The following is a 26896-nucleotide window of genomic DNA, read 5'->3' as shown; positions in this document are numbered from 1 at the left end:
TTATTCATTCTTCTAACATATGTTAGAAAGAGACAGACATAGAAAGAGAAAGAGAAGAAACGAGGGAAATAATCATTTCAAATTTGAAAATTATTACAATGTGAAAAATAAAAATACCATAAATGTTAAAATATATATAGTAAGAAATGTCTCATATTCTTGATCATGTGTTTAATCTTTCTTTCGTAAAGAGGCGAAAGCCCTAAAAGAAGAAAGTAGTGATTGATTTTTCAATATTTTTCATCTTTTTGTAGTGATATTTTAACAGTCTATCGGGATATTTAACAGACTGCGATATGTAAATATATTAGACAAGTAATACCCGGTCAAATAGAAAATATTATGGTAAATAAAAAAAAAACAGGATTTGAAGGTTGATGCTTAACAATGTTAATTTTAAGGTTTGAAACGCGATTGTTGTTTGGGCGTAGGAAAACCATCTGTTTGATAATGAGTCATCAACCCCCAGTATCTTGTATTCCAAACACAGGCAAGATGTCGAAAGCTAAAAAAGTTATTGAAGAAGCCAAAGAAATAAATAATCCGGAAATCGATTTAGTCGACAAAGGAATATCTAGTCTCGAAGAGATTCCAGGCTTATGTGAGTGTCAAATAAAACCTGTTTTGTTTCTTTTTTTTTAACTAAATATTTTTAGTTCATTTCAATTTTTACATCTATGTTTCAATAAAAAGCTTAGATCGAAACCTAAGCTCATAGATTATACACTTAATATATTTGAGATAGATGCGCAACTCTCATTTTTATTTTTGCTTTAGTTAGAGCCCAGGACAGCAGGCGTCGCTGCTGTCGATTATTAATCTCCCTACCCCCCACCAGGTGGCTTTTTTAGTAATTTTAATATTTTTTATAATTAACTCTCTTTATGAAAAAATCTTATCGTTTAGAATCGCTGAAATTCCCGGTAGTACTTATGAAATATTAAAGAACGTTTGATTGTGTTCAGCATTCTAATAGATAAGACCTTTTCATACAGAGAGAAAACAGTTTTTTTAAATAAAAAGCTGTAATTCTCTGTAAGCTATTTAATTTCCCTATATTACAAACAATTTACTGTTAAAAGATAGTATGAACGTACAATTGTATAAAATTTCGAATAACAATAACTCCTCTAGATTAATCCTACTAGAGTACTTAATAACATTAAATCGAAAGTTATCTAAAAGTTAATTAAGTCTAGATAATCAAATCATTCAATGTCACTTAAGTCATTTGTGCGAAATATAAACATGTCAGCTTTCCATTACAAACATAGTAGACAATTTGAATTAAATTTAATAAATTTGTTTCTTAACTATAGCAGTTCTTGCTTAAAGTTGATCGTGACAGATCATGACCTTGTATGAAAATATTACATCTATAAACACTACCTATGCTTCGTCATACAATAATTGTCATTTATACTAGCATTGTAGAGATAATACACACACTAAAGTGAATACTAAATTATTCTTAGCATTCTTATAAACATTTAGAAATTTAAGAAACGATTAACCCACAATCATGTTCATAACATGTGACATTTTGTTCTGCACAAACGTTTTATTACATGATTTGAAAAACAAAAAATGTTTAAAAAATGTAATGATGATTTAAAGTACTCTTAAATATTGATAGTTTGTACTTAATGACGCTTATAGTAATCTTAGACATGATTACATTAGTTATACTTTTATTCCCTATCTAAATTATTTCTATTCTGACGTTTCTGATGCTTTAGCTTTGGTAATACTAGATGAAACAAACAGCAGATTGAAAGAAAATCATCTTAAAGTTAATTACATTCATTACAAACCATTAGTTTACATTTTGTTAAAAAAGAAACTGGTGTTCGTTACATGCAAATGAATTATAAACATACACATGCAAACATAAAATGTAAATTTATCTTTTAATCCAAATTAAATGTACACTAATATTACATCTAAATAATAGAAAGGGTTTCGAAAATTTTTATTGCACTCAACAGCAGACGAGCACGCAACCCGGCCCGTGATAAGTGGTCACCAGTGCTTATAAACTTCAGCAGTGCCATAGGGGTTGCTGTCTATCACTTAAGTTTTAATAAATTATTAATATACTCAGTCACAAGCATATTGATTTCACATAATGAAAATGTAAGAAACATAATCATGTTTGGGCATTTTCATTTATATCTGCTCATACAGAAAACACAACTTAGCAAATATATTCCACAGTAAATCTAAATAATTGCAAATAATGCTTTTAAAGACCGTTGACTTTTGATCATTAATTAAAATCATCTTCTCGTAGAATTTACAAAAGGTTATTTACAAAAATTTATATCAGTATTTTCATATATTACTAACTTACTAATTACAACTATTCAAACGTAATACTATAACTATAAGAACTAAACAACCTATTTTAAAACAAAATTGGCATCAATTTAGTTCTTATGAACTATTTCAATTATTAATTTATCAATTATAAACATATTTAAAAAAAATTAAGATCCCTTGAGAGTTCACGTTCCTTGCTGAATCAGTTTCTCTTCTGAAACGGAGAAACAAAGTATCTTAAGTATGTAACAAATATTGAAAAAATACGACCATGAAAAATTTAGTGTTAATGTAATCTTACTTACAAATTAATATATTACATAACACGTTCTGGTTCAAATATAGTGCATCAATATTTTCATGTTTCAGACATTTTAGTGCTCCTTATAATTTTTCCATAAAATTTTGTCATTATCAAACCTTTGTCTACAAAAATAAAAACATTATTTTATATTGGGTAGAAGGATGAACGTGGTCACAGGCCACTTGGTGTAACTTAGTTATCAAACACCAGGAAACAAAACGTGAATGCCATCATCTAACTTTGGATGTGAGATCAATTGTGCTGTATTTTATTTAAACAGGAAAGCATGACTGATTGATCATTCCAAAAAACTAGTTCGGGCCCACTTGACAATAAGCATATAATACGCTGAGTTGCAAAACATAAATACTTCCACCCACTCGAGACAATTTTATTATCTGAGGTGTGTGTGTGATAGTACGAGACTTAATACCGACTGTTTTGATCAAAACTTAACATATATGATAGCTAGGCAGCAGAAATAGGAAGGACCATTAGTTGGTGCTAATTCATTTAATTATATTATGAATAATAATTATGTTAGCAAATAATATACCGGGAAAATAGTGTAAACTCACCGTTATCAAGGCATCCGAAATAGCATTTCATTTTCGATCTTCGAGGCATGCTGATTTTTAATAATAAACATTCTGTAAGAAATGAAAATAGTTACACAGGCTTACGAAACGCTAACGAAGAAAAAAGTATTGGAGCCAAGTTATGTCTAAAGAGAATTCAAAACAGAGTTTCTCAATGTCTAATCGTCTAATATTCTCATAAAGCTAAAAGTTGCTCTAAATTAATACTACAACGTAAAATAACTCACACCAAGACCAAAAAAAAACGATTTAAAAAATTAAATCGTTACGACATTTTGAAAACTTTTTTTTTTTTTTGAGATTGTTTTACGGCCCTGGAATTTTGAAAACTTCAAAGCAGTGTTTCCACTTACGTTTTTTTTAACACATTTTACCCTAGTTTCTTTTGAATTTACCCTAGAATTTCCTAGACAACTTTCATAAATCCTTTATATGAGTCGACTATTATCAAAGCCGGCAATCTGACTTTTGGACAATGATTGGTAAATCAGAAAAACGAATTATTGACTTTATATTCCATTGGCAGTCACAAAACTCTTCGGAACGACATCTTAGATAAATAACAGGTTAACTATTAACCTTTATTTAATGCAGGTTTTGAACCGTATTCTTTGAAGGAGACGATTATATTCAAATAAATCTGTATTGACATATCAATAAAAATTTTTTGTCCAAATGCACAGATTGCCACCTTTGATAATAGACGACTCATATAGAAAGCGTAAATAAAATACAGAAAATAAACCACAGCATATTATTTAATGTAGGTATATATAATATAAACGCCCCCAGAAGATCATAGATCTATAGGATTAGAATTTTCAAGGAAGTCGACGCATTGCTTTTATATTCTTTTGCTGCACAACCTAACACTGTTCGGTTCTAAAATTGAGCAATTGTTTGCTGGCAAAGTTGGGAACTTTCTATGAAGCAAGCCGTTCAGGGTTTCATTAGAAAGCCTGTTTCTTTTGTCAGTTTTTAAATTTGAGAACACTGAATAATCTTTCCACCTCAGTCTTTGAAGAAGGAACTGCTAGCAAAAGTGAAATGACAATTACAAGGTTTTCGTAAATGAAATTACCATGATAATCTTTCATGGTACATGAAGTACCTGTATATTACAATACAAGTAAGTTCTGGTGACATCAACGAAAATAGGTAAATAAAAATTTGGCGGATTATACTTATTGGGATTCTGGGGAATCCCTAAGAAAAAGCAGTGGCTTAATCTATGATTTACTTTACTAGAGGGTTACTGTTGAATCAAACCTTTATAGTTTTTATACACAACTCTGTTTTATTCTTTTACTTGTCAACTCGACTTAATGTCATTCTCTCTCCATAAAATAAAATGTTCATTGTTTTACTTTAATTATCGTTTATTTTAAAATTCACAACAGTTACTAGTATAGGCTTTGCTTTTTACCCCGAAATATCCTAAATCCTGGTATTTTTTAAATTGTCTTTATCATCCAAAATATCAGCTATTTTTCCCTAAAAAAGGGAGAATTCCCTAAAAGTGGAAGCACTGCTTCAAAGTACGCTACATTTTTTATTGAGTCATGATATGATTTAAAGTTCTTGGTAGCAGAGTGCAGGCAGTTACGAAATAATATACCTACTAACACACTTTTATATATTAGTATTAGTTACGTCGATTTTTTAGAATTTATTATCGAAATCACAGTTTTCTTATTTTATTATACTTCACGAAGTGACAGACATTTTTTTTCACTTCTTCTTATTATGACAACTCTTGTCACTTCTTTCTATGTATATGTTTTTGATAAGGAGTTTCTATATCCATTAACTCCAACACTTTCCCTAAACATTTACATAGTACACAGTCCTAGTGCCTGGCGTAGAACTGCATATGACGTACGAGGTAGTGATTTGGTAAGGATGTCTGCGACTTGATCCTTTGTTCCGATCCGTACAACGTTGCAGATACCCTCAGTTACCAATTCTCTGACGTAGAAATGTCTGAGCCGGATATGCTTCGTTCTCTTGTGAAACTCGGGGTTGTGAGCAAGACGAACAGCAGCTTCATTGTCCACATGCAGAACCGGTACGTCCGCAATTGTAGTCAATGCCTGGTATAGTCTAGCAAGCCACATTAGTTCTCTGCCAGCTTCACTAGCTGCCACAATTTCGGCTTCTGTAGTGGAGATAGCGACCGATGTTTGTCGCTGACTGATCCATGAAACTGTGCCTCCAGAATAGCGACAGATCACTCCCGTTGTGGAACGTCCGGTTTCTGGATCACCTCCGTGGTCGGCGTCGCTAAATCCTTCTAGGATTCCAGGTTTGAGACCAGCTTTATATGAGATCCCATGCGAAAAGGTACCTTTGATGTAGCGCAAGATACGTTTTACCTTGAGCCAATCTGTCTTTACAGGTTTCTCCAACTTTCTTGAGACAACTCCGATGGCATAAGCAATGTCAGGGCGAGTACCAACCATTAAGTATGCCAGAGCACCGACAGCTTCTCTATATGGGAAACAGGAAGCTTCCGTTTCTTCTTTCCCTTCTTGAATAGCCTCTCTCTCAATCGGTGTGGAAACGGGATTACAGTCACTCATTTGAAAGCGGTCTAATACCTTTTTCGCGTATGCCTCTTGGTTGATGAAGATGGAGCCATCCTTTCCTCGATGGATTTGAAGACCAAGATAATATGTCGCTGGTTTCGTCGTTATGCGCAGTCTCTTCTTCAAATCTTCTAAGAAAGCGTTAGCCGTGTCTTCATCAGTGGCAGCTACTAATCCGTCATCGACGTACAACGTGATCAGTAGTTTCTTCCCGTTAACTTCTCTTGAATATAAGCAGCAATCAGCTTCGGACTGTTTGAAGTTCATATCCAATAGGATCTCTTGAAAGCACGAGTTCCAGCACCTTGGTGCTTGTTTAACTCCGTACAGGCTACGGTTAAGCTTGAAAACGGTAGACGTTCCTTCCGTGAGGTTACACCCTTCTGGCGGTTGAACGTATATTTCTTCCTCGAGCTTTCCGTTCAGAAAGGCTGTGCAAACGTCGAATTGGACCAGATGTAAGTTTTCATGCGCGCTAACACTGAGTAGTGCTCGTACAGTAGTCAGGCGTGCGACAGGACTGAAGGTCTGGTCATAGTCTACTCCTTTCCTTTGTCTGTACCCTTTTACGACAAGTCGAGCCTTGTATTTGTCGATCGTGCCATCTGGATTTCGTTTGATCCGTAAAACCCATTTGCAGGGAAGTGCTTTTCGTCCTTTTGGCAATGCACACGGCGTCCAAACGTTCAGGTCTTCGAAGGATTTCAATTCGCTACCCATTGCCCTTTGCCATTCTTCGCGATCGTCCCTTTTCATAGCGTCTGCGAAATTATTTGGGAATGTTTCAGTGATACAGACGTAATCTCTTAGTCTCTCAGGACGTCGAATCAGTGAGCGATCTCTAAGATTATAGCCGGTTGGCGGTGGTTCAGCATCATAAAATAATTCTTCTGGAACTGTCGTTTCGTCTTCATGGTCATGGTCTTCGTAGAGGACTTGATCCGATTCTTCTCCCTCGAGAACATGATCATGGTCGTTGGAGATTGTTTCGGTAGTTGTATCTCCCTCGTGAACGTGTGTTTGCTCTGGAATTGCAACTTCTCTTTCTAAGTTCGTATTTGGCGTTATGGTAATCGGGTATTCTCTTGTCTCAACTTCTGTTTTAGGAATTTCACTGTTACAGATGGGAAGAGGTTTCTCATCGAAGATTACGTCACGAGAGCGGACGAGCGTCGAGTGTTTTCCGTCTGTGACCCAGATACGGTAGCAATCTTCGTCGTACCCAATAAGTCGACCTTTTATTGCCTTTTTGTCGAGTTTTCTACGCTTCTGCTTTGGAATATGGACGTATGCGATTGAGCCTATTATTCGGAGATGTTTAATAATAGGTTTCTTTCCATACCAAAGTTCATGCGGAGATTTATCTGAACTTGTGGGACCTGTTCTGTTCAGTATGTATGCGGCGGTATTAATGAGCTCTGCCCATAGCACTTGCGGTAATGGCTCATGAGCGTACATCATTGATCTTGCTGTCTCAACTAGGGTTCTGTTCTCCCTTTCGCTTACTCCGTTTTGTTCAGGTGTATACGGGGTGACAAGTCGCTGTGCTATTCCATGTGTGTCTAAAACATTTTTTATGGACGCGTTGTCAAATTCACCGCCGTTGTCGCTTAGAAGGCACTTTATGGTGTGTCCGACTGTTTTAGTTTGAGCGATCATCAAAACTAATTTGTCTTTGACCTCGGACTTCTTGCGTATGAAGTACACCATACGGTAGCCAGTAAAGTCGTCTTTGAACAGAACGTAGTACTTATAGTTTGAGAAGCTAGGTTGAAACGGTCCGCAAACGTCAGTGTGTACGATTTCTCCGGGCGCGGTAGCTCGGGTTCTTGTACCGAATTTAAGTCGATGCGCCTTTCCAAAGATGCAGCCTTCACAGGTATCTTTATCCATCGGCAGGATTAGACCTAGTTCCCGTTGGATCGTCGCTCTTACGTGTCTTTTATTTTGGTGAGCGAGTCTCTCGTGGTAAAGTTGCATCGTTGCTGTAGTTGCAAAGACTTCGGGTGGTTTTTCTGGCAGTACGGGTTTTACTTCCAGTCGATATAAGCCACCTTGTTTTTGTCTCTTCCCTATTAAGCATACTTTCCCGTTGACAATGACGTTGCATTCAGTTGTCCTGGATGAAAAGGTGCTATTCGGGACTCGGTCGTGAAGTGCGAGTACGGAGAAGAGGTTCTTGCTTATGGCCGGAACGTACCAGACGTCTTGCAGGCTGATGTCGATTTGTTTCCCGTTAACATATCCTCTGAGCTGTACTGTTCCTTTGCCTTTGGCACGGACTTCATTACCAGCGGCCGTTGTAACAGTGTAGTTCTCATTGAAATGTTCGTAGGTTTGGAAAATGTCAGCTCTGTTGGTGACGTGGCTTGTTGCGCCATTATCTATGTACCAGTTCTCGTTGTCCCGTGAAACTGTGAAGATTTCGTTGTCTTCTAAAGACATGAGTAACAAATTAGCGGTCTTTGAAGTAGAAGGCGTTGCTGTCTGGATCGGATTTTGGCTCTTAGGAGGTCTACCGTCACGGATCCATTTTTGACAGTTGCGTACTCTGTGGCCAATACCTAGACAGTAGTTGCATTTAAGCTTCTTGTTCTTCTTCTTTTCCATATTTGAAACCAGGGCTTCCGAATGATGCGAAGGTACGTTGTTACCTTGCAGTGCCCTTTCAAATGCGCAGAGATGACTAGTTAGGCTTTCTACAGTACGGTTGGATTTGGGCAGGAGGAGCCAACTACTTCTGAAGCTGAAGTATGAATCATCAAGCGTGTCCAGTATCTTACAAACAAGTAGCAGTTCGGGTAGCTCTTGGTTACTGTCCTTCTTGAGTTCTTGATTCAGTTCAGTCCAGATGTTCTTTAATTTTGACATGTGGGTGGCTATGTCGTCTGCTTGATCCTTCTTAAAGCTGAAGAAACTCATACACAGGTTGTAGGTTTTGTCCTCATTTGTTCCGTCGAACAGCCTATGGAGCTCTAACCAGACATCACGTACTTTAGTGTACCGCATCACTTTTCGAAGTGTGTCTTCTTGCATATTGGTGGTAAGTATTAGGATAGCGCTGGCATCAGCTTTATCAAACTTATCTTTTTGTTGTTGATAAGCCGCCAATTCAGCATCGCCGCATCCGGTAGGTGGACGAGTGGGCTCCTGGAACGATCCTTCAACTACTTCTAGGGCCGACGGTACGGTGCGTAGTAAGCAGAAGGCTTTGTATTTCCAGGTGTCCCAATTTTTTTCATCTAGGAGGCCGATCTGAAGCTTTCCTGTGATACCTTCCATCTTCGTAGTGCGGGTCCGTAACCTGATATGATTTAAAGTTCTTGGTAGCAGAGTGCAGGCAGTTACGAAATAATATACCTACTAACACACTTTTATATATTAGTATTAGTTACGTCGATTTTTTTAGAATTTATTATCGAAATCACAGTTTTCTTATTTTATTATACTTCACGAAGTGACAGACATTTTTTTTCACTTCTTCTTATTATGACAACTCTTGTCACTTCTTTCTATGTATATGTTTTTGATAAGGAGTTTCTATATCCATTAACTCCAACAAGTCAGAACTCATATCTGCCATCTAGTGAGTTTATTAGATCATTAATGCCTAAAAGTTACAAAAATGACGTCGCCACAGGAGTAAGATGACGCTAGTTGTATGTTATTTTCCTTTGTATGGCAGTTGCACCCCCCTGCCTAAGCTTAATGTACACTTTCGAATTTCAATTTATTCTACAGTTAGCTAATTTTAAAAACTATTAAATAACTGAAGTATTCTTACTTAAGTGTATTCGCCTACATAACCGTTGCAACTCATGTATAATAAATATTTTGAAGACAACAAACATGAAATATTAATTTAAACCTCATTTGGATGTAAATTCTCCAATGTTAACATTATATTAAACATAATAATATGTAATATAAGGTAAAAAATTGAAGTACTAATTAAAATATGACATCACTGCAGACCTATAATTCAAAATGAAACTCCTACGCCTTAAGACGGAACAGGATCAAACTTACGCTTAAAATAAGCCATGAAATATTGAAAAATGTTTGCAAGTTCCACACTACATTAGAACCATCAGTCTACTCAGTTATGGGTTTCAAGAAACTATGTGATTGAATGTACTGATGAAGAAATAGAAATAAAAGAATAACATTGCAGTGCTTTATCTGAAGGAAACAAACATCTTAGTGTCTTAAGTGCTTATTAACCATTTAATATTAGAAGATTTGTGCATATGGCCCACCTAAAGGCAATTAGTCACTGTTGTGCATGTGCTCAGTAATTATAGGGCAACAGCCATACTGGTCCATACTATTGAGCACTCCACAAACCTCATTTGAAGTAGAACAGGAAGGAAGGGAAACATGGTGGAGGATAATTTATTCTAAAACTGGATACAAAATAGCAGGAAATATGTCTGGTAATGCATTGTGGATGAATGCAGTGGTATCACATAGTATATTTGAATTGTGTTCTTGTGGTGGGCAATACAATAGTAAAAAGTAAATGAACAAATTCTTAGAGCACTTTCCATGGAGCATACAGTACAAAAAACAGAGACAATTTACTTGTTTAAGACAATTTACTTTAGAGGGAATTCCTTCTGTAAACCCAAAGATTACAAATTGTCTATGTGAATAATATTATCAACAACATGGCCCTCTTTTGTATAGAAACAGATGGAATACAGAGATGTGAGCAGTATTCCATGTGTGTCCGAACTTGTGCTTACAGATCAATGTATGATAAGAAAAAAGTTATGTAGCCCAAAGTATACAATGAGAAAACTATTCTGTGATGACTTTGTATGCAAATATTAAATTCTAAAAATCTATTATCTTTTACAGTTTCTCTGGAGAACATCACTCGTCTATCCCTAAGCCACAACAAAATCTCTGTAGTGCCTGCTGCACTAGCCAACTTGAGCAACTTAGAAATTCTAAACTTGGCTAATAACAACATTCAAGAGCTCCCAGTCAGTTTATCATCACTACCAAAGTTAAGGATCCTCAATGTTTCATTAAACAAACTGTATAACTTGCCGAGGGGTTTTGGTTCCTTCCCTGTACTAGAGATATTGGATCTAACATACAATAATTTGAATGAAAAAGTATTACCTGGGAACTTCTTTATTATGGGTAAGTCAGACATGTTAAAATTACTAACTCTATTGGTTTTCTCACCCAGTTGAAACTTGGTCTCTGGAACAAGTATTGAACACTGTATCACTAAGTATAATCTCATACTAAACCAGAGGCTATAGTGTGATTTTTTAAATATTGATAATATCAATAATGGATGTAGATGTAGGCCAAAGTTTTTATGGTAGATAATTGGCTCCATCTAGTATCAATGTGATTTGAACCTGCAATTCCATAAGACTTTGTCAAACCCATTTACATCAGAACTTTACTATACAATTACGTACATCTCACCACCAATCATGATGATTGACTAAGTAGTATTTTTAATTCACTATTCACAGACAGTCTCCGTGCTTTGTATTTGGGTGACAATGATTTTGAATTTCTACCACCTGAAATTGGAAATTTGAAGAATCTACAAATTGTAAGCATTCTTTTAATCATTAGTCAAACTTTTAATTTACCCATGATTAGTGAGCTTTATAGACCACTCCATTAAATAACCTCTCACAGACCTGAGGTCTTTGAGTCTGCTACCTATAATATCTAAACTGTAAGCGGAAATTGCACCCAAGCAGCATGCTGATATATACTACACAGACGATGGCACAATGTACAGCTTTCGTCGTCCTAAGCGTTTCAGATCCTTCCGATCCAATTAGTGTTTTAGTTCTAGTTAAACTGCTTGGAAAGTTCCACTTGTAACTTAACCTATAGACACAACCTGCTAAGTTTTCGCCGGATCTTCACAGACAGTCACAATTTCGATACAAGTATTAGCAAGTTTGGTTGAGCCTTATGAGCTCATCTGCCAAACCGTGCATAGCTGAATTAGCCCTTCGAGGCGAGCAGCGATTAAGTATGGAAAAAACAATGTTATTGAAGAAATTGGTAATGAAAAATACACAATTGGGGGATATCATTGATTGAAAATAGATTGTCTTAAAAATATCTATTTTTAATATAAGACCAAATCTTGTTTTTTATTGTTATGTTTCAAGAGAATTTTCTTAAGAGTGCTATATTTAGTGAAAGAATTAATAGAAGCTGTTTTAGTTTACAAATTGGCTCATCTAGGATGCTTTATATATCTAGCTAATAGTTGTAAACCAATCCGGTCGTTTCCATACACAAACAGGAAACACGTTAAAATATGTTTTTGATATAAATTTCCTTTCTGTGTCATAATAACGCAAATATCGAATTATTACTATTTATTTTAGTCTTGATTAAAAATTTTGAATGGTTAGATATAGTATGTTTAATGTGGTTAGCCCAAGACATTCAATAATTTATTAACACATACAAAGTACATGTACTTACCCTCTTGCACGCCTCGCGATGTATTCACGTGGAAAGGAATATTCTATTAAATTAATTTGTGATATGAGAATTATCTGTTTAATTAATAAAATAGTAATGATTATATTAAGATGATTAGAGAAATAGTTGACAACTATAGAAGTGACACATCTCAATAAGTACCAAACATGTACCAATAGATAATTGGTTTGTGAATCTCATTGGAGCAAATCTAGGGAAACTTCATGAGTGGTAATGAGATGCTAGTATGCAAAGGTCCGAATGAAATCCATTCAGGATCAGAATACAAGAAAAAATTTAATACAATGGTTCAGTAAACATAATTAACTTAGTTATTAAAGTAATCATAAATAGCTTCGACCTTTTCCTCAAAGTTGATAATGGGAGCTCAGACCCTACCGCTCCCAGGTCGTCCGGCAGTTCTGTTGTAATGATAACATTAATGTGCAGTTGTCGATGCGCGAGAACGACCTGATAGAAGTTCCCCGGGAGCTGGGGCAGCTGGCGCGCCTCCGCGAGCTGCACCTGCAGGGGAACCGCCTCGTCGTGCTGCCGCCGGAGATCGGTGCGTGCCGCTCTCTCTCTCTCTCTCTCTCTCTCTCATCATCATCATCAGCCTTTATCTTTTTTTTTTTTTTAATTGCTTAGATGGGTGGACGAGCTCAGAGCCCACCTGGTGTTAAGTGGTTACTGGAGCCCATAGACATCTGCAACATAAATGCGCCACCCACCTTGAGATATAAGTTGTAAGATCTGAAGTATAGTTACAACGGCTGCCCAACCCTTCAAACCGAAATGCATTACTACTTCACAGCAGAAACAAGCAGGGCGGTGGTACCCACCCGCGCGGACTCACAAGAGGTCCTACCACCAGTAAGATTATCATCCCACTGCTGGACGTAGGCCTTCCACATAATGCGGTCCTCCGTGTCTCTCTGTGTGCCGACTCGGAAAACGATGACGCATAATTCGTCTATTCGCATTAAAAGTGTACAATTTCCTAAAATATTAGCAATTGAGTTTAATATGCGGAATCATCTGGTATCACCAGTATTTTTCACATAAATGAGTACTGTTAAAAGAGGGTAGTTTCGTTTTTTTTTTTTAGTTTACCAATGTTTTCTATTGCCAAAGTAATACATAATTTTATCTTACTTTAATAAACAGATAATGTAATTGGTAAAAAATAAAAAGTGAATGTTGCAAAGATGATTAATATTAAAAATATCACATGTTAAACCTGTAAAATTAGTAAGTTTTGAGATAAAAAAAATTTAATGCGAAAAAACGATATCAAGAAGAATATAATAATATAGTGCACGCGACACTAGTTGGTGGTGACAGGGGTGCGGGGGCAGGTTGCCTACTGCTCGTAACAATCGTAACGCAAATGAGATTAGACAGTGATGACTCAATAAAATAAATAAATGAATAAAAGAAATAATAAATAAATAAAAAACAATTGAACTTTTCGAAGTTTATAGTGTACCTATCTAATTATATTGTTATTAATAGTAAAATAAACCAAAAACGAATTAAGTATATGAAATTACTGACATAATTATCCTCTGAATCACTTGGTTCTGAACTCTCTGAACTTGATTCAGAATTGTAAGTTTATTTCGTCCTCATAGTATCAAATTTCACATGAGTAAAGACAACAAGCGCCCCCGCCCCTCCGTCCCCCCGCTCACATACCTAAGGCGTCGCCGACTAGTTCCGCGCGCACAGTAAGGACAACGCAATGTCTCGCAGTTGGCGCGGCGGGGCGAGCGACGAGCTCGCACCAGTACCAACTTATGCCGTTACAACAATTCGAGGGATAAAAGGCTGTTTGCTTTAAGCGACATTTTTGCAATTTCACCTGTTGGAAAATGAACCTGTATTATGTATTGCCAAGGCGTTATAATAATATATGACTAGTAACCCCTTAAGGTCAGGTCGGGTTGTGAGTTGTGGTTAAATGTATTATTTCAGGAACATTGGATCTCGCCAGCAACAAGTCAGTGCTGAGGCTGGAAGGTAACTTCTGGGTTCCGCCCATCGAAGACCAGCTCAAGCTGGGGCCGTCCCACGTGCTGGACTACTTGCGCTCAGAGACCTACAAAGTGTGAGTGTGCGACCCGCCTCGTTTTGTCTCAGATCATTTCTTTAGTTGACTGACTCACTTGACTCAGCAAGAAATTTTCAATTCAATTAAATCAAAAAACAAACTTGTCGATCTTTCACAGGATATGCTTCTGGCCAACCATGTTGTATGTCAGAGTAAGATCAGACAAAGGCGAGTTAAAATATACACTATTTATTTATTATTCGATACGGTACACTTGTCTATCCTTATTTTGCGAGGTTCTTGTACAATATTTATTTCGACTGTATCGGTTGACGAGTTATGTGCGACTGTCTGACTTCATAATGGCTGAATACCTTGCAACCTTACTACATCTGCATGATTAAGCTAACTTCAGCCGGCACAGTCGACACCTCAAAAGCTTTAGCACTATAGTGAAAGGCAATGATCTGTTGCAGCCTGTACAGCCGCCACATGTCGGCCAAGCCGCCGCCGCCGCCGCAGACCGTCGACAAGAGCAAGAAGGCGAGTCGCGCCGCCTAACCCCCCCCCCCCCCCAACCCCCCGCCCCCGCCGCGGGACTACTAACACCCCCTAACAAGATGCAACGAGTACGTGCACAATGCATCTGCGTGCAAATTCTATCTTTATTTTCTAATGAAGGGTAATCCCTTGTACGCAACTAAGCCGCTGCCTACCGCTGACTACTGGTGGTAGGACGTCTTGAGTCCGCACGAGTAGATACCACTACCCTATTTATTTCTGCCGTGAAGCAGTAATGCGTTTCGGTTTGTAGGGTGTGGCAGCCGTTCTAACTATACTTAAGACCTTAGGACTCATATCTCAAGGTAGGTGGCAGCATTTACGTTGTAGACATCTATGGGCTTCGGTAACCACTTTACATCAGGTGGGTCGTGAGCTCGTTCACCCACCTAAGCAATGAAAAAATAAAAAAGGGTACTCCCCGCAAGCTTCATGTGATAGCGGTTTGGAAACTGAACTCTTTCCTTTAATATAGAATTATTAAATAAATTATACTTTACACAGATTTCCAAAATAAAAGAAACCTTTTGATTAAATCATTTTATTCACAAACAAATGTAACTCGTACAAAAATAACTAGGAACTAGTATTCAACATTCAAAATTCATCAGAAATTGACAAAGTGAACTTTGTTAAAATCAAAATTCACAGCGAAATAATGAAGATTAATAAGTCTCATTGTCTGACACACGGGGAGCCCGGCCCGGACCGACACACCTGTACCTGCCTTTATTCATTGAACCGCAGAGAACAAGTGGCTAAATACTTCAGAATTGGTGCTACGACACACCTGCAATGTGCAATGCTAATGTAGTCATTTATTAACTAATCAAAATAAAATTAGACTGTTCTATTTGTATACTATGAATAGCATGTCGTTTATATAGTTTAAGCTTTCATAGTATAATGCTTGAGTGAAACCAATACTACTAATATTAACCAAAAATTTGACAATTCCAGTTCTGTGCATAAATACAAAAAATACTCATAAATTATATTAAAATATATCACTGACAAATTAGTTATTTATTTTAATAAAGTTAAATTACTAAACAATCTGAGTTTTTTATTTTAATTCGTTCGTACAATTGATATTTTTTGACATTAGTCTTTCGAAACAATTATGGTGAGTTCAATATAATAACACTAATTAGTGTTCATAGTAGTTAATACTATACTTAGAACTGAAATCGTCCAATTCAGTGGGGCCGTCCACAATGTAGTCCATGGACAGGTGAATGAAGTTAGACCCTCAAAAAAATTTTTTTTCCCTATTTTATACTTATTTTCTATTAATTCGTTTGTTCATCATTTGTTCATGATTGTTCACTGTTAATAATTGTTTGTTCTGCAGTTATTTATTTAAAAAAAATATTTAAAAATATACCTACAAGTTAGCCCCTCTAATGCAATTTTTAATATTTTTTCATCCTTAATGACTCGTAAATATTCATTTTCGATTGTTCTTATATAAAACACGTTTGTTCTCTTTCGAAATTACTCGTTTTTTGTTTAATTTACTATTTTTATTAGTTGAATAAATGTATGCAAAATATGTGTACTGCGCATGCGTCAACTATAATGCCTAAACTTTCTACGCGGTTTTAATCGTGAAAAAAAAAGCAAATATAAATCCTGAAGGAGCAATTAATTGGTATACATTTTAAAAAAAATATTTAAAAAATTAATAAATTAAATAATGTGCATTGGCGTTAAGTTAGACCAAATACATTTTTTCCATCCTCCTACTTATCGTTATGAAGGTATAAAAAAGATAGGGAGTTCACATAGGTAATATAAACAAATAAGTAAATATGTTCATTATTTATCTTTCAAGAGATAATATAGGTATACATTATAATAACTTTTTTACACAGTCGAAATTATATTCCTAACATTAGTAAAATAACATTTTAATACGATAGGTAAGAGGATGGAAAAAATGTATTTGGTCTAACTTAACGCCAATGCACATTATTTCATTTATTTATTTTTGAATTTTTTTAATTAAACTGTATACCAATTAAATGCTCCTTCAGGATTTATATTTGTTTTTTTTTCACGATTAAAACCGCGTAGAAAGTTTAGGCATTATAGTTGACGCATGCGCAGTACACATATTTTGCATACATTTATTCAACTAATAAAAATAGTAAATTAAACAAAAAACGAGTAATTTCGAAAGAGAACAAACGTGTTTTATATAAGAACAATCGAAAATGAATATTTACGAGTCATTAAGGATGAAAAAATATTAAAAATTGCATTAGAGGGGCTAACTTGTAGGTATATTTTTAAATATATTTTTTAAATAAATAAATGCAGAACAAACAATTATTAACAGTGAACAATCATAAACAAATGATGAACAAACGAATTAATAGAAAATAAGTATAAAATAGGAAAGAAAATTTTTTTTGAGGGGCTAACTTCATTCACCTGTCCATGGACTCCGATACCTGCACAGACTATACATACATAACAAATGATAATACACGTATTGTTGTTTTTTTTTAAGTGATTTTATGACCTGGTAACTAAGACCTTTAAGTCATGTCTTATTTTAATTTATATTCTTATTTTTATGAAAAATGATAATATGGAGTGAAATGAAATGAAAATGATTAATTTGAGACGTTAATCAACTCGGATGAAATTAAATGAAATGAGATGATATGGAATGAAATATAATCTTAGTAAAATGGTGGTCATTTACTAAGATTTTTTCAGTGGACTTTTTGGAGGATCCCGAGAAGTTGCGTCCAGCGGCTTTGTTTCATTTTCCCACATTTGTGCACTTTCACAGATATTGAACAGTTAATAAACCACCGTTATTACACATTTAAACCTGAAGAAACACTAAATAGACAAAATAAAACAAATCACACAACTTCACTCTTCGCGTTCCCGCCAAAAAGTCCGTATTGTTGTGTGGGCAGTCGTGTACAGATTCACGTTGATTATATAATGGACGACAAAACTAAAGCTTCCAATGCTGCACAAGTTCTTGCCGCATATGCTTAGGGAAATAGCCGACAGAGCAATGTAGCGCAAACTGAGCCCGCTCGATACTATAGCGGGGTGCAGACTGTGGTGGTTCCGCACATCAATGTGTATAATTAACATTTAAACAGAACATTGCGAGAGGTCATTGACTATTGGAACTTTTTGCGGTATTTACAAAAATTAATAATTAGATTTGAAAGTTCATCAATAGATGATCTCATATAATAAGAGTCCAACTGGTTAGAATCCGAAGAGTGACAAGCCGGCCTCGCCCCCGGGTGCGCCCGTACACCAGTGTCCTGTCCCAGTTCTGCCGTCTCCGGGGTGGGTTCTGTGTTGAAGGGTAGGACAGCTGGACCCGCACTTGTGTAACCCAGGTCGCAAGCTCGTCTGTGTACTTCTCAAAATGGATGGCAGCCTTGACGCCTGCGTGCCCCGGCGACTGCTTAAGAGCACGTAGATGTGTGTCGGCCCCCTGCTGGCTCGGCTCGGCCTACGCGGAGTCGTCGTCGCTGTCGGTGAGGTCGTCGTCGTCAGATATCTCGAGCTGGTTCCTGGTGGAGTGCGAGCTGGGCTTGCGGCTCCGGTCCAGGGAGAACGCGTAGGACTCGTAGTCCAGGATCTCGTCGTCGCTGAGGTGCGAACTCCCCTCCACGAAACTTGCGAATCTGGAAACAGAGTCAGCGGACAGTAGTGGCGGTGCGCGTGGGGCCGTTGTGTTGCAACAAATCTGTTTTTTTTGTAGCTTAGATGGGTGGACGAGTTCACAGTCCATCTGATGTTAAGTGGTTACTGGAGCCCATAGACATCTTCAACGTAAATGCGCCACCCACCAGTTCTAAGGTCTCAAGTATAGTTATAACGGCTGCCCTACCCTTCAAACCGAAACGCATTACTGCTTCACGGCAGAAATAGGCAGGATGGTGCTGTACCTACCCGTGCGGACTCACAAGAGGTCCTACCAGTAATTACGCAAATTATAATTTTGCGGGTTTGATTTTTATTACACGGTGTTATTCCTTCACCGTGGAAGTCAATCGTCAACATTTGTTGAGTACGTATTTCATTAGAAAAATTGGTACCCGCCTGCGGGATTCGAACACCGGTGTATACCGGACGTTTTATCCTTTAGGCCACGACGACTTCTAAGCGATTTTATATATTTTTGAATCTTTATGCAGTGTCCGGTTTGTGTAAATGGTTTAAGTAGAGCTTAGTTAATGAGGCCGACCTCTTGGAGTCGTTAAGTTTGAGCATGACGGCCCACTGCGCGCAGTCCGGGCTGGCGCAGTGCTCCCGCAGCGCCGCCAGCGCGCGCCGCGTCTCGCGCGCCCCCTGCTCGTAGTACTCCTCGCTGCTGAGCAGCCGCCGCGCCCCGGGGAACCTGCTGCGCCTGGAACCAGCGCCTTACTGTGACGAAACCACGTCAGTATCTACTGCCTAATAACTACGACACTGAGCATCCGCAAATAACGGTCGCGCCCACAACGAACAGATCGCATCCGTTCGTGTACGTACACTAATACCGTTCACTCACATTCGCACGAATACGCAAACCCGCAAGTGTAGGACGACTTTTGCAAATGATTATGCAAAGTTTTCGCTGCATTCGCGGTTTTCAAAGCTGTGTTGTTTTTTTAACGGACATCAAAGGGCGCGAACCGCGATCCTTCGCGTAGTCTCCCATACATTCGTGTGACAAGTTGTGCCCACGATTGCGAAGGTAACGGACGTTTCGCCATTTTCATAGTTCATGACGTCTACTGTGTAGCGTACCTTCATCATGGATTGGAACAACACCAAGGTGATGAAGTTCATTGAACTCCTGCAAAATGAATCAACCATATGGGACCCTCAAAAGAAATCCGATAATAACAGAATGGCCGTTAATGACGCCAGGGAAATAATTAAAAACTCTTTTTCTTTTCAATGTTCTATTGACGAATTAAAAAAGAAGAGAAATTCGTGCGAAATTCGTAAACAAGTGTAGGAGGAAGCGCAAACGGGTTCGCAAATTGAGTACCGAACCCATTTGCACAGCCGCTAAGTTTGCGAAGGAATGCCTGACGGCCAGAGTGGCCAGCATAACTTTCTTTTTTTTTGTTAAAATTTTTTTGTTCGAAAATTTCTTGGAAACGCGAGCATTGCTTTGTGTTGACTGTAGAGAGCATGCGAACCGAATCATACGAGCAACAAAATTGAGACAATAATATTCAAAGTCAATATTGAATCTAACACAAAATATTATAAATGTCATAGTGTATTACAAGTACTGTGCGTCTCGCAGTGCTGAGTGCTACAGAAAAGCAAGGCTTCAAAAATGCTTGACTTCATGTCAGTTGTTTACAAAGACTTACCAATATCCTCGTATTCTGTATACCCACGACTCCGGGAAATACTTAATGATCATCGAAGCTATGATGATGGCCGCTGAAGCTTCCTGGTACTCGCTGCTAAAGAATATCATCAGCACTCCGACGCACTGCAAACATTTGCAGCAATGTATTGTAAAACAAACAAGGCTCCGCGCTTCACGACAGAGAATCGCAGGTGTTGTACCTATTGTGTTTAGATATAGAGTTCATTGTATGAGACACATCAGACACTCTTTCATAAATCATTGACTACGGTTGAGGATACTGATGATTTACATCATAGCATTGAAAACTCCTAATCATTTTTATTCTCTGGAGAGAGGGCGGGCAAAGGAGCGAGCGAGCGAGCGATGTTTTGCGTTACATTGCAGGTTTAAATATAACAAGAAAACTTATTTAGGCTTCAGGTGGGATCTCGTTTTTATTCAGTAATTCATTATCATTGCCAATAGTATCTGAATTGGTATCTTGGACATGACCATAAATGTTTTGTTTGTCGTTTTTTTTTCTTTTTATTTATAGCAACTTTTTTTCCAATGTAAGTCAATTAAATATAGAAAAAATTCTATGGCATTACTAATTTTGAACTTTTACATTGTTCACAAACCTGTATTGTCCACATCACAATGTTCTTGCTCCGTTGATTCCTCGGTGGACCTATCCTGTAGCAAACTAAGAAACTGATGAAGCTGACTGCCAACGTGTACCAGATCACATAATTCCGGTGATCCACAGCTAATGTTTGAATGTTCTCCCACATTTGTTGGAATAGATACACTCCAACAGTCCAGCCACCAATGAGGAGGCCATAAGTTAATGTGCGCTGTAAGACAAATAAATTAATCTGTAATGTTTACTACAATCTGTATCAATGAGCTCATTGGCTAAGCTATCGGACGTCGGGTGTAAGAGTGGAGAGGAGTCGTAGTCGTTTAGTGCGGTAGGACCCTAACTGCGTTCATCCACAGTGCGTTTCCAGAGATCATTTTTGCCACGTACCATCCGGCTTTGGAATGAGCTCCCTCCACGGTGTTTCCAGAGCGCTATGACATGTCCTTCTTGAAACGAGGCTTGTGGAGAGTATTAAATGGTAGGCAGCAGCTTGGCTCTGCCACTGGCATTGATGACGTCCATGAGCGACAGTAACCACTTACCATCAGTTGTGCCGTATACTCGTGCATGCTCGGGCAATAAAAATAAAAATAAAAAACATATAAAAAACCAGTCATACCTTAGGCAGCATTTTGCTGATGTAATACATTAAAACCATAAATGATGCAAAGACGCCAATGAAGATCCCACACAAGTAGAAGAACACGGGGTTACCGCTCAGAGACTTTGAAGAGAAGATGAGTGCTATGCCAGCAGCCATTAGTATGACGCGCCATAGATCCACCCCTGTTAGAATAAATAGTGACATCTTTTATTAGGAACAAAGATATATTATGTACCTAATTGATTCTAGTAAAACATTCATTGAAGTTTTTGAATCTTTTTAATTGTTGTACATTGTACAACGTATCAAATGCATGTATATTAACACTTTGAGGATTAAACATTGACACATTTGGAACCTCTGGGTATATCAGTCAGTCAATAGTCACTCAACTGTTTTAATTAATACATGAATATGTATGCACATTTATTTATTTTACAAAAATAAATGTTATTTTAATACTAAGACAGTTTTATGAGATGCACAAAGAAAAGTCGAGTTTTTTTTAAATATCAATAAAAATTTGCAATTATAGCTTTTGTATCAATTCTTAACCATTGCTAAAAGTTACTTAAATTACCATTAATTCTTTATAAATGTTCAACTAGTCGTTTGGATAAAACTGAAAAATTAATTAATCAAAAAACAAGTACACTCTAACTTAAGTAAGTGAAAGCTGGGTAATTGATAAAACTCTTTTTAGTGAGAAGAAGAGCCTGGTTCTGTAATTTTCTGCCTCTGACACTTTTATAAAAGAGTCACGGATTCTTTTTTTTCCATTTGTGCATAGGCCTCTATAACTGAGACTACTACTTATGTGGAATTTTATAAACAACTGCAATTATTTATTAATTTATTTTTATATATATTAATTTATTTTTAATTTCTCTGAACTTCACAATAAGTCCTCTAAAGCAGTTTGAACCACTTAGAAACTCAGGTTAGTCAAAAACCTCCTTTTCAAGAAAGATATTGCAGTCCTTTGAACTCCCACTTATCCAGGTTCAACATTAAATGAATATAAATATGGAATTGTCAGTGATTCTGGTTGAATATTTTGAAGTCGTCGTGGCCTAAAGGATAAGATGTCCGGCGCATTGGTGTTGAGCGATGCAACGGTGTTAGAATCTCAGTCGGGTACCAATTTTTCTAATGAAATACCTACGTACTCAACAAATGTTCACGATTGACTTCCACGGTGAAGGAATAACATGGTGTAAGATGAATCACACCAGCAAAATTATGAATTACTGGTGGTAGGACCACTTGTGAGTCCGCGCAGGTAGGTACCACCACCCCGCCTATTTCCGCAGTGAAGCAGTAATACGTTTCGGTTCGAAGGGTGGGGTAGCCGTTGTAACTATACTGAGACCTTAGAACTTATATCTCGAGGTGGGTGGCGCATTTACGTTGTAGATGTCTATGGGCTCCAGTAACCACTTAACATCAGGTGGGCTATGAGCTCGTCCATCCATCTAAGCAATAAAAAAAAATCAATCACTAGACCAATCCCAGTATATTATTTAGTTTGTGAACTTGCAATTTTCAGGGCATTAATTCTTGATGAATTAAAAAATTATACTTACTTTGCACCAGCAGGTCAATACTATGTCTTTCTTTAGTGTTAATGGCCATGCATGTTGGCTCAAACAAGTTGATGGAAACAGTTTTCTGTGATTTCTTAATGAACGGATTAACAACAGACCAACCGTAGCTATCTTTTGTATACTCTTTATAAACATCTTCTGGATTTGAGCCAAGGTATTGACGAAATTCATCATTTTTAATTCTTATTTGAAACTGTAACCCAAAAGTTTATTTTACCAAATAAATTTTACACAAACGGTACTATTCATATACAAATAATAGTCATAATACAATCATTCAAAAATTTCGTAAAGCAATGCTGTATTCTAAATCAAACCTGCATAATTATAACTTGCATAATTACTGGTTGTAAAAAAAAACAGTAATACGTTTCGGTTTTGAAGGGCATGGCACCCGTTGCAACTAAAGACCTAAGAACTCATATCAAGGTTTGTAGCAGCATTTACATTATAGATGTCTATGGACTGTGAGCTCGTCCACCCATCTAAAATAAATTCACCAATACGTCTATGGCACAAGCAATTCAAAATCAACATTAATAAAATTCTGTACAATTTAGTAAGCAATTAAATGTATTTATAAAGCAATAAGAACATTCATAATCACATTAACAAATAGACATTGAGATGAGATTAATTCAGATCTTGGTTATTTATGAAAAAAACAAAAAGAGGCCTTGTCTGCAAATAATAATACAATGGGACAGTAAAATAGGGGACTCTGTATGTTACAATACACACTTACTTTCACAGTTTGCCAGAGAGCAAATAAACTTTTTGTTGTACCAGTATAACAGTAGATGTCGATAGCCTTTTTCGAAGATGGTATTTCCCTTTCAATTGTGGTCGGTCCGCCTAACCAATGAACTGAAAAATATTTTTATGTTATTTAATTTGACAATACTGCCTCAAATACTAAATCGAAGGGTGAAATACTATTTGGTTTAAGCTATATTTATCAGTGTAATTAAAGGAGAGTTTTATTTGGTATTAGTATCAACAGTTTGATGTTTTTAATTGAACTTCAATTAAGTTTACTTCTTTTTTTTTTATTGCCCTTGTAGGCAGACGAGCATACGGCCCACCTGATGGTGAGTGGTTACCGTTGCCCATGGACTTCAGCAATGCCAGGGGCAGAGGCAAGCCGCTGCCTAAAACTTCATTGAAACTTCATTGAAATAGCTGCGGAAGTTTCACGGTTATGGTATTTTTTTCTAAATTTTAAATGCTGAATGGCTCTCTTGTAAAGTTGCAAAAATGTCGCCAAAACCAAGTTGTCTTTCACCTCTCGAAATTATTTGCATAAAACCTTAATTGTTTTAAAAGAAACAGCTCTTTACATACGCATTTTTAACAGCTCCTGCACGGAAACTAGTAGTAAGGAGTCAACACTACATAATATTTAACTTGCATCACAATGAAATTATGTGTTTTTGACAATCCTATAAAAGTGAATAATAAAACTTACTGTCGTAAGGTAAAGAAGACGCTTCTGATAATAGAAGCATTAACAACACCGATATCCTTAATTCAATAATCATTTTTATTTATAATTGTGTTTACTTTCGTTTCATAACAATACAAATTAATTACAAATGATTGTGTCAAGAAAGTTGCCAATCAATAGAAAACACTTTCATTGCTCTTTCATTACAAACAACTTAATATTATGTACGACGGCTTTGGGGTCCTAGACACATATAAAAGAAATTCGGCTATTAAAAATAGAATGGAGATATGTAACTCGATGCTATTATTATCATTACATATTTGTTTCGCAAATAATAGGAACTCAGATCAGTCAGATCAAAATAAATAAACAGTCTGATTCGGTTTAAGGCCACAAGTAACTGAACTTTTAGCCCGCTTCATAAATTACAAATTAGGGTCTCGGGTTATGTGGGGATTTACAAATACCATACTACGTCACTTTATAAATCGATGCATAGTTCGTGGTTTTAGTAACAGTCTAAATCGTCTAAAAATTTTTGAAAATTTATTAATATCAATAGTATTGTGGTATCTTCATACACATGAACCGCACAGTTACTGGATCAACTGGATCCAAGGTTCTTAGGAACACCTAGCAGTTCATTTCGAACAAGTCCTTGTGTTGGGATCACTCCGGATTTCATGACATCATTACTTATTTAATTTATAAATCTTGTAATACCCCCGATCAAATTAATTTTTTTGCTGCCCCGAATTAAATAAGGATTAAGCGGAGTATTTCTCAGGGTGACATGCGGCAGTCTGAGTCCTTTGTGGTTTTGTTTAGCCCTTAATCCTTAGGTACATTAATGAAAGATTCAACTTCAATGTTTTTTTTTATTAGTATTTTTAATTATTGTTAAAAAAAAGTTTAATTAATAAACTGGTGGTAAATTTAAACTGGTACACCACCCTGCCTCTTTCTGTCGTGAAGCAATAATGCGTTTCGGTTTGAAGGGTGGGGCAGCCGTTGTAACTATATTAAGACCTTAGAACTCATATCTCAAGGTGAGTGACGGCATTTGTAGATGTCTATGGGCTCCGATAACCACTTAACACCAGGTGCCACTTAACGCCAGGTAACCCTACGCGGATTGATACTACCACCTAGCCAGTTATCCCTTACACAATACAATTGAAAAAATAACTCAAAGTCAACATGATATAAAATTTGCGTCTACAAATACTTAATTATATGCTTATTAGAAAAACTCTCATGAAGAGCTTAACAATCAGACCAATCTTTAAACGAGCAATTCTTGTTAATTAATATATATGTATATAATCTGAATCTCGGAAACGGCTCCAACGATTTTCATAAAATTTAGTACATATACAGGGGATTTCGGGGGCGATAAATCGATCTAGCTACGATTTCTTTTCGGAAAATGTTTTATTCGTGTTTTCAATAATCAACTCTTCCCGACATCTATTGGCGAATAATAATACTATTTTTCTTATTTGAGGGCAACTAACCGCTTTAAAGACATAACAAGATGGCGTTATAAAAAAAAAACCGAACAAAGCTCGGTCATCATCTAGTGATTAATATATTATATCAGCATGAATTAGAATAAGGACATATTTTATGACATGTTGACGATAAGTAAGAATCGGAAGTAAGAAGGGACGAAACGAATTGGTGGTCCATTCCATTTCCAAAAAAATATTACGAAGCTTAAGCACTCAAGAGTTGGTGGCTCGTTGGAGGCGGTGCCGGTGGCAAGTAAATTTTTTTTCGGTCAGATTTCATAATACTACTACTACTACTGTGCTGGCGTTATGACCCCGAAGTGCATAGACCAAAGCGGGTTTTGGCCTCCTACAATATACGCTGCCATTCGTCGTTTTTAGTAAGATTCAAATCTGTTATGGTAATTGTAATTTTCCATTCCATAGACTAAAATCATTATGATGTAGTCATGGAGTTAATAAGTACCTAGTAACTCTATGGATGTAGTGTAGACTGTAGTTCTTTATGTTGACACTCGAGTGTCATTCTAAGTTTGACGTTTTATCAAAATCGTTTTTGGACGGGTAATCCCGTACAGAATTTGTAGAGGCGATCATAAACAATTTAAATCTAATAAGCCAGTAGTACCTAGTCAATCTCATATTATCACAGTGTGGTTTGTTAATAATTTATCATACAATTTTTTTATTGAAATGTGGTTGCGTTGCAGATTTTAAGTGTGTCGTGTATTGGTTTTGGCTTTATAAAATATCTTCAAACAATTTCTTTCAAACTTAAGATTTTTGTGCTGAATAAAAAGATGCAATCTTCGAGTCCT

The 26896-nt window shown here is 36.7% G+C and overlaps 2 protein-coding genes and 1 long non-coding RNA gene across 3 annotated transcripts; 1 reads left to right on the top strand and 2 right to left on the bottom strand.

Annotated features, from left to right (window-relative positions):
• Positions 1 to 394: 394 nt before the first annotated feature.
• ics (ras suppressor protein 1) lies at positions 395 to 15966 on the top strand. Its single transcript, XM_028188305.2, has 6 exons — positions 395 to 601; positions 10677 to 10967; positions 11315 to 11397; positions 12747 to 12861; positions 14274 to 14406; positions 14826 to 15966. Exons 1-6 carry the CDS (start codon positions 451 to 453, stop codon positions 14908 to 14910), a joined length of 858 nt encoding a protein of 285 aa, XP_028044106.2. The 5' UTR covers positions 395 to 450; the 3' UTR covers positions 14911 to 15966.
• Positions 1030 to 4783, bottom strand: LOC149502282 (uncharacterized). The gene is made up of 3 exons (XR_016323512.1): positions 3205 to 4783; positions 2628 to 2748; positions 1030 to 2536 (listed from the first exon to the last, which is right to left on the bottom strand). It is a non-coding gene; the product is annotated as an uncharacterized LOC149502282 (long non-coding RNA).
• Nemp (nuclear envelope integral membrane protein) lies at positions 15436 to 24961 on the bottom strand. Its single transcript, XM_028188304.2, has 8 exons — positions 24583 to 24961; positions 23860 to 23981; positions 23094 to 23307; positions 21523 to 21689; positions 20899 to 21114; positions 20274 to 20398; positions 19148 to 19309; positions 15436 to 18584 (listed from the first exon to the last, which is right to left on the bottom strand). Exons 1-8 carry the CDS (start codon positions 24653 to 24655, stop codon positions 18410 to 18412), a joined length of 1254 nt encoding a protein of 417 aa, XP_028044105.2. The 5' UTR covers positions 24656 to 24961; the 3' UTR covers positions 15436 to 18409.
• Between the last annotated feature and the right edge of the window lie 1935 nt (positions 24962 to 26896).

This window comes from Bombyx mandarina, chromosome 09 (assembly GCF_030267445.1).
Source record: "Bombyx mandarina strain Sakado chromosome 09, ASM3026744v2".
NCBI lineage: Eukaryota > Metazoa > Arthropoda > Insecta > Lepidoptera > Bombycidae > Bombyx > Bombyx mandarina.
Note: the sequence above shows the minus strand (reverse complement) of the source record. Positions and strands in the feature narration are given on the sequence as shown.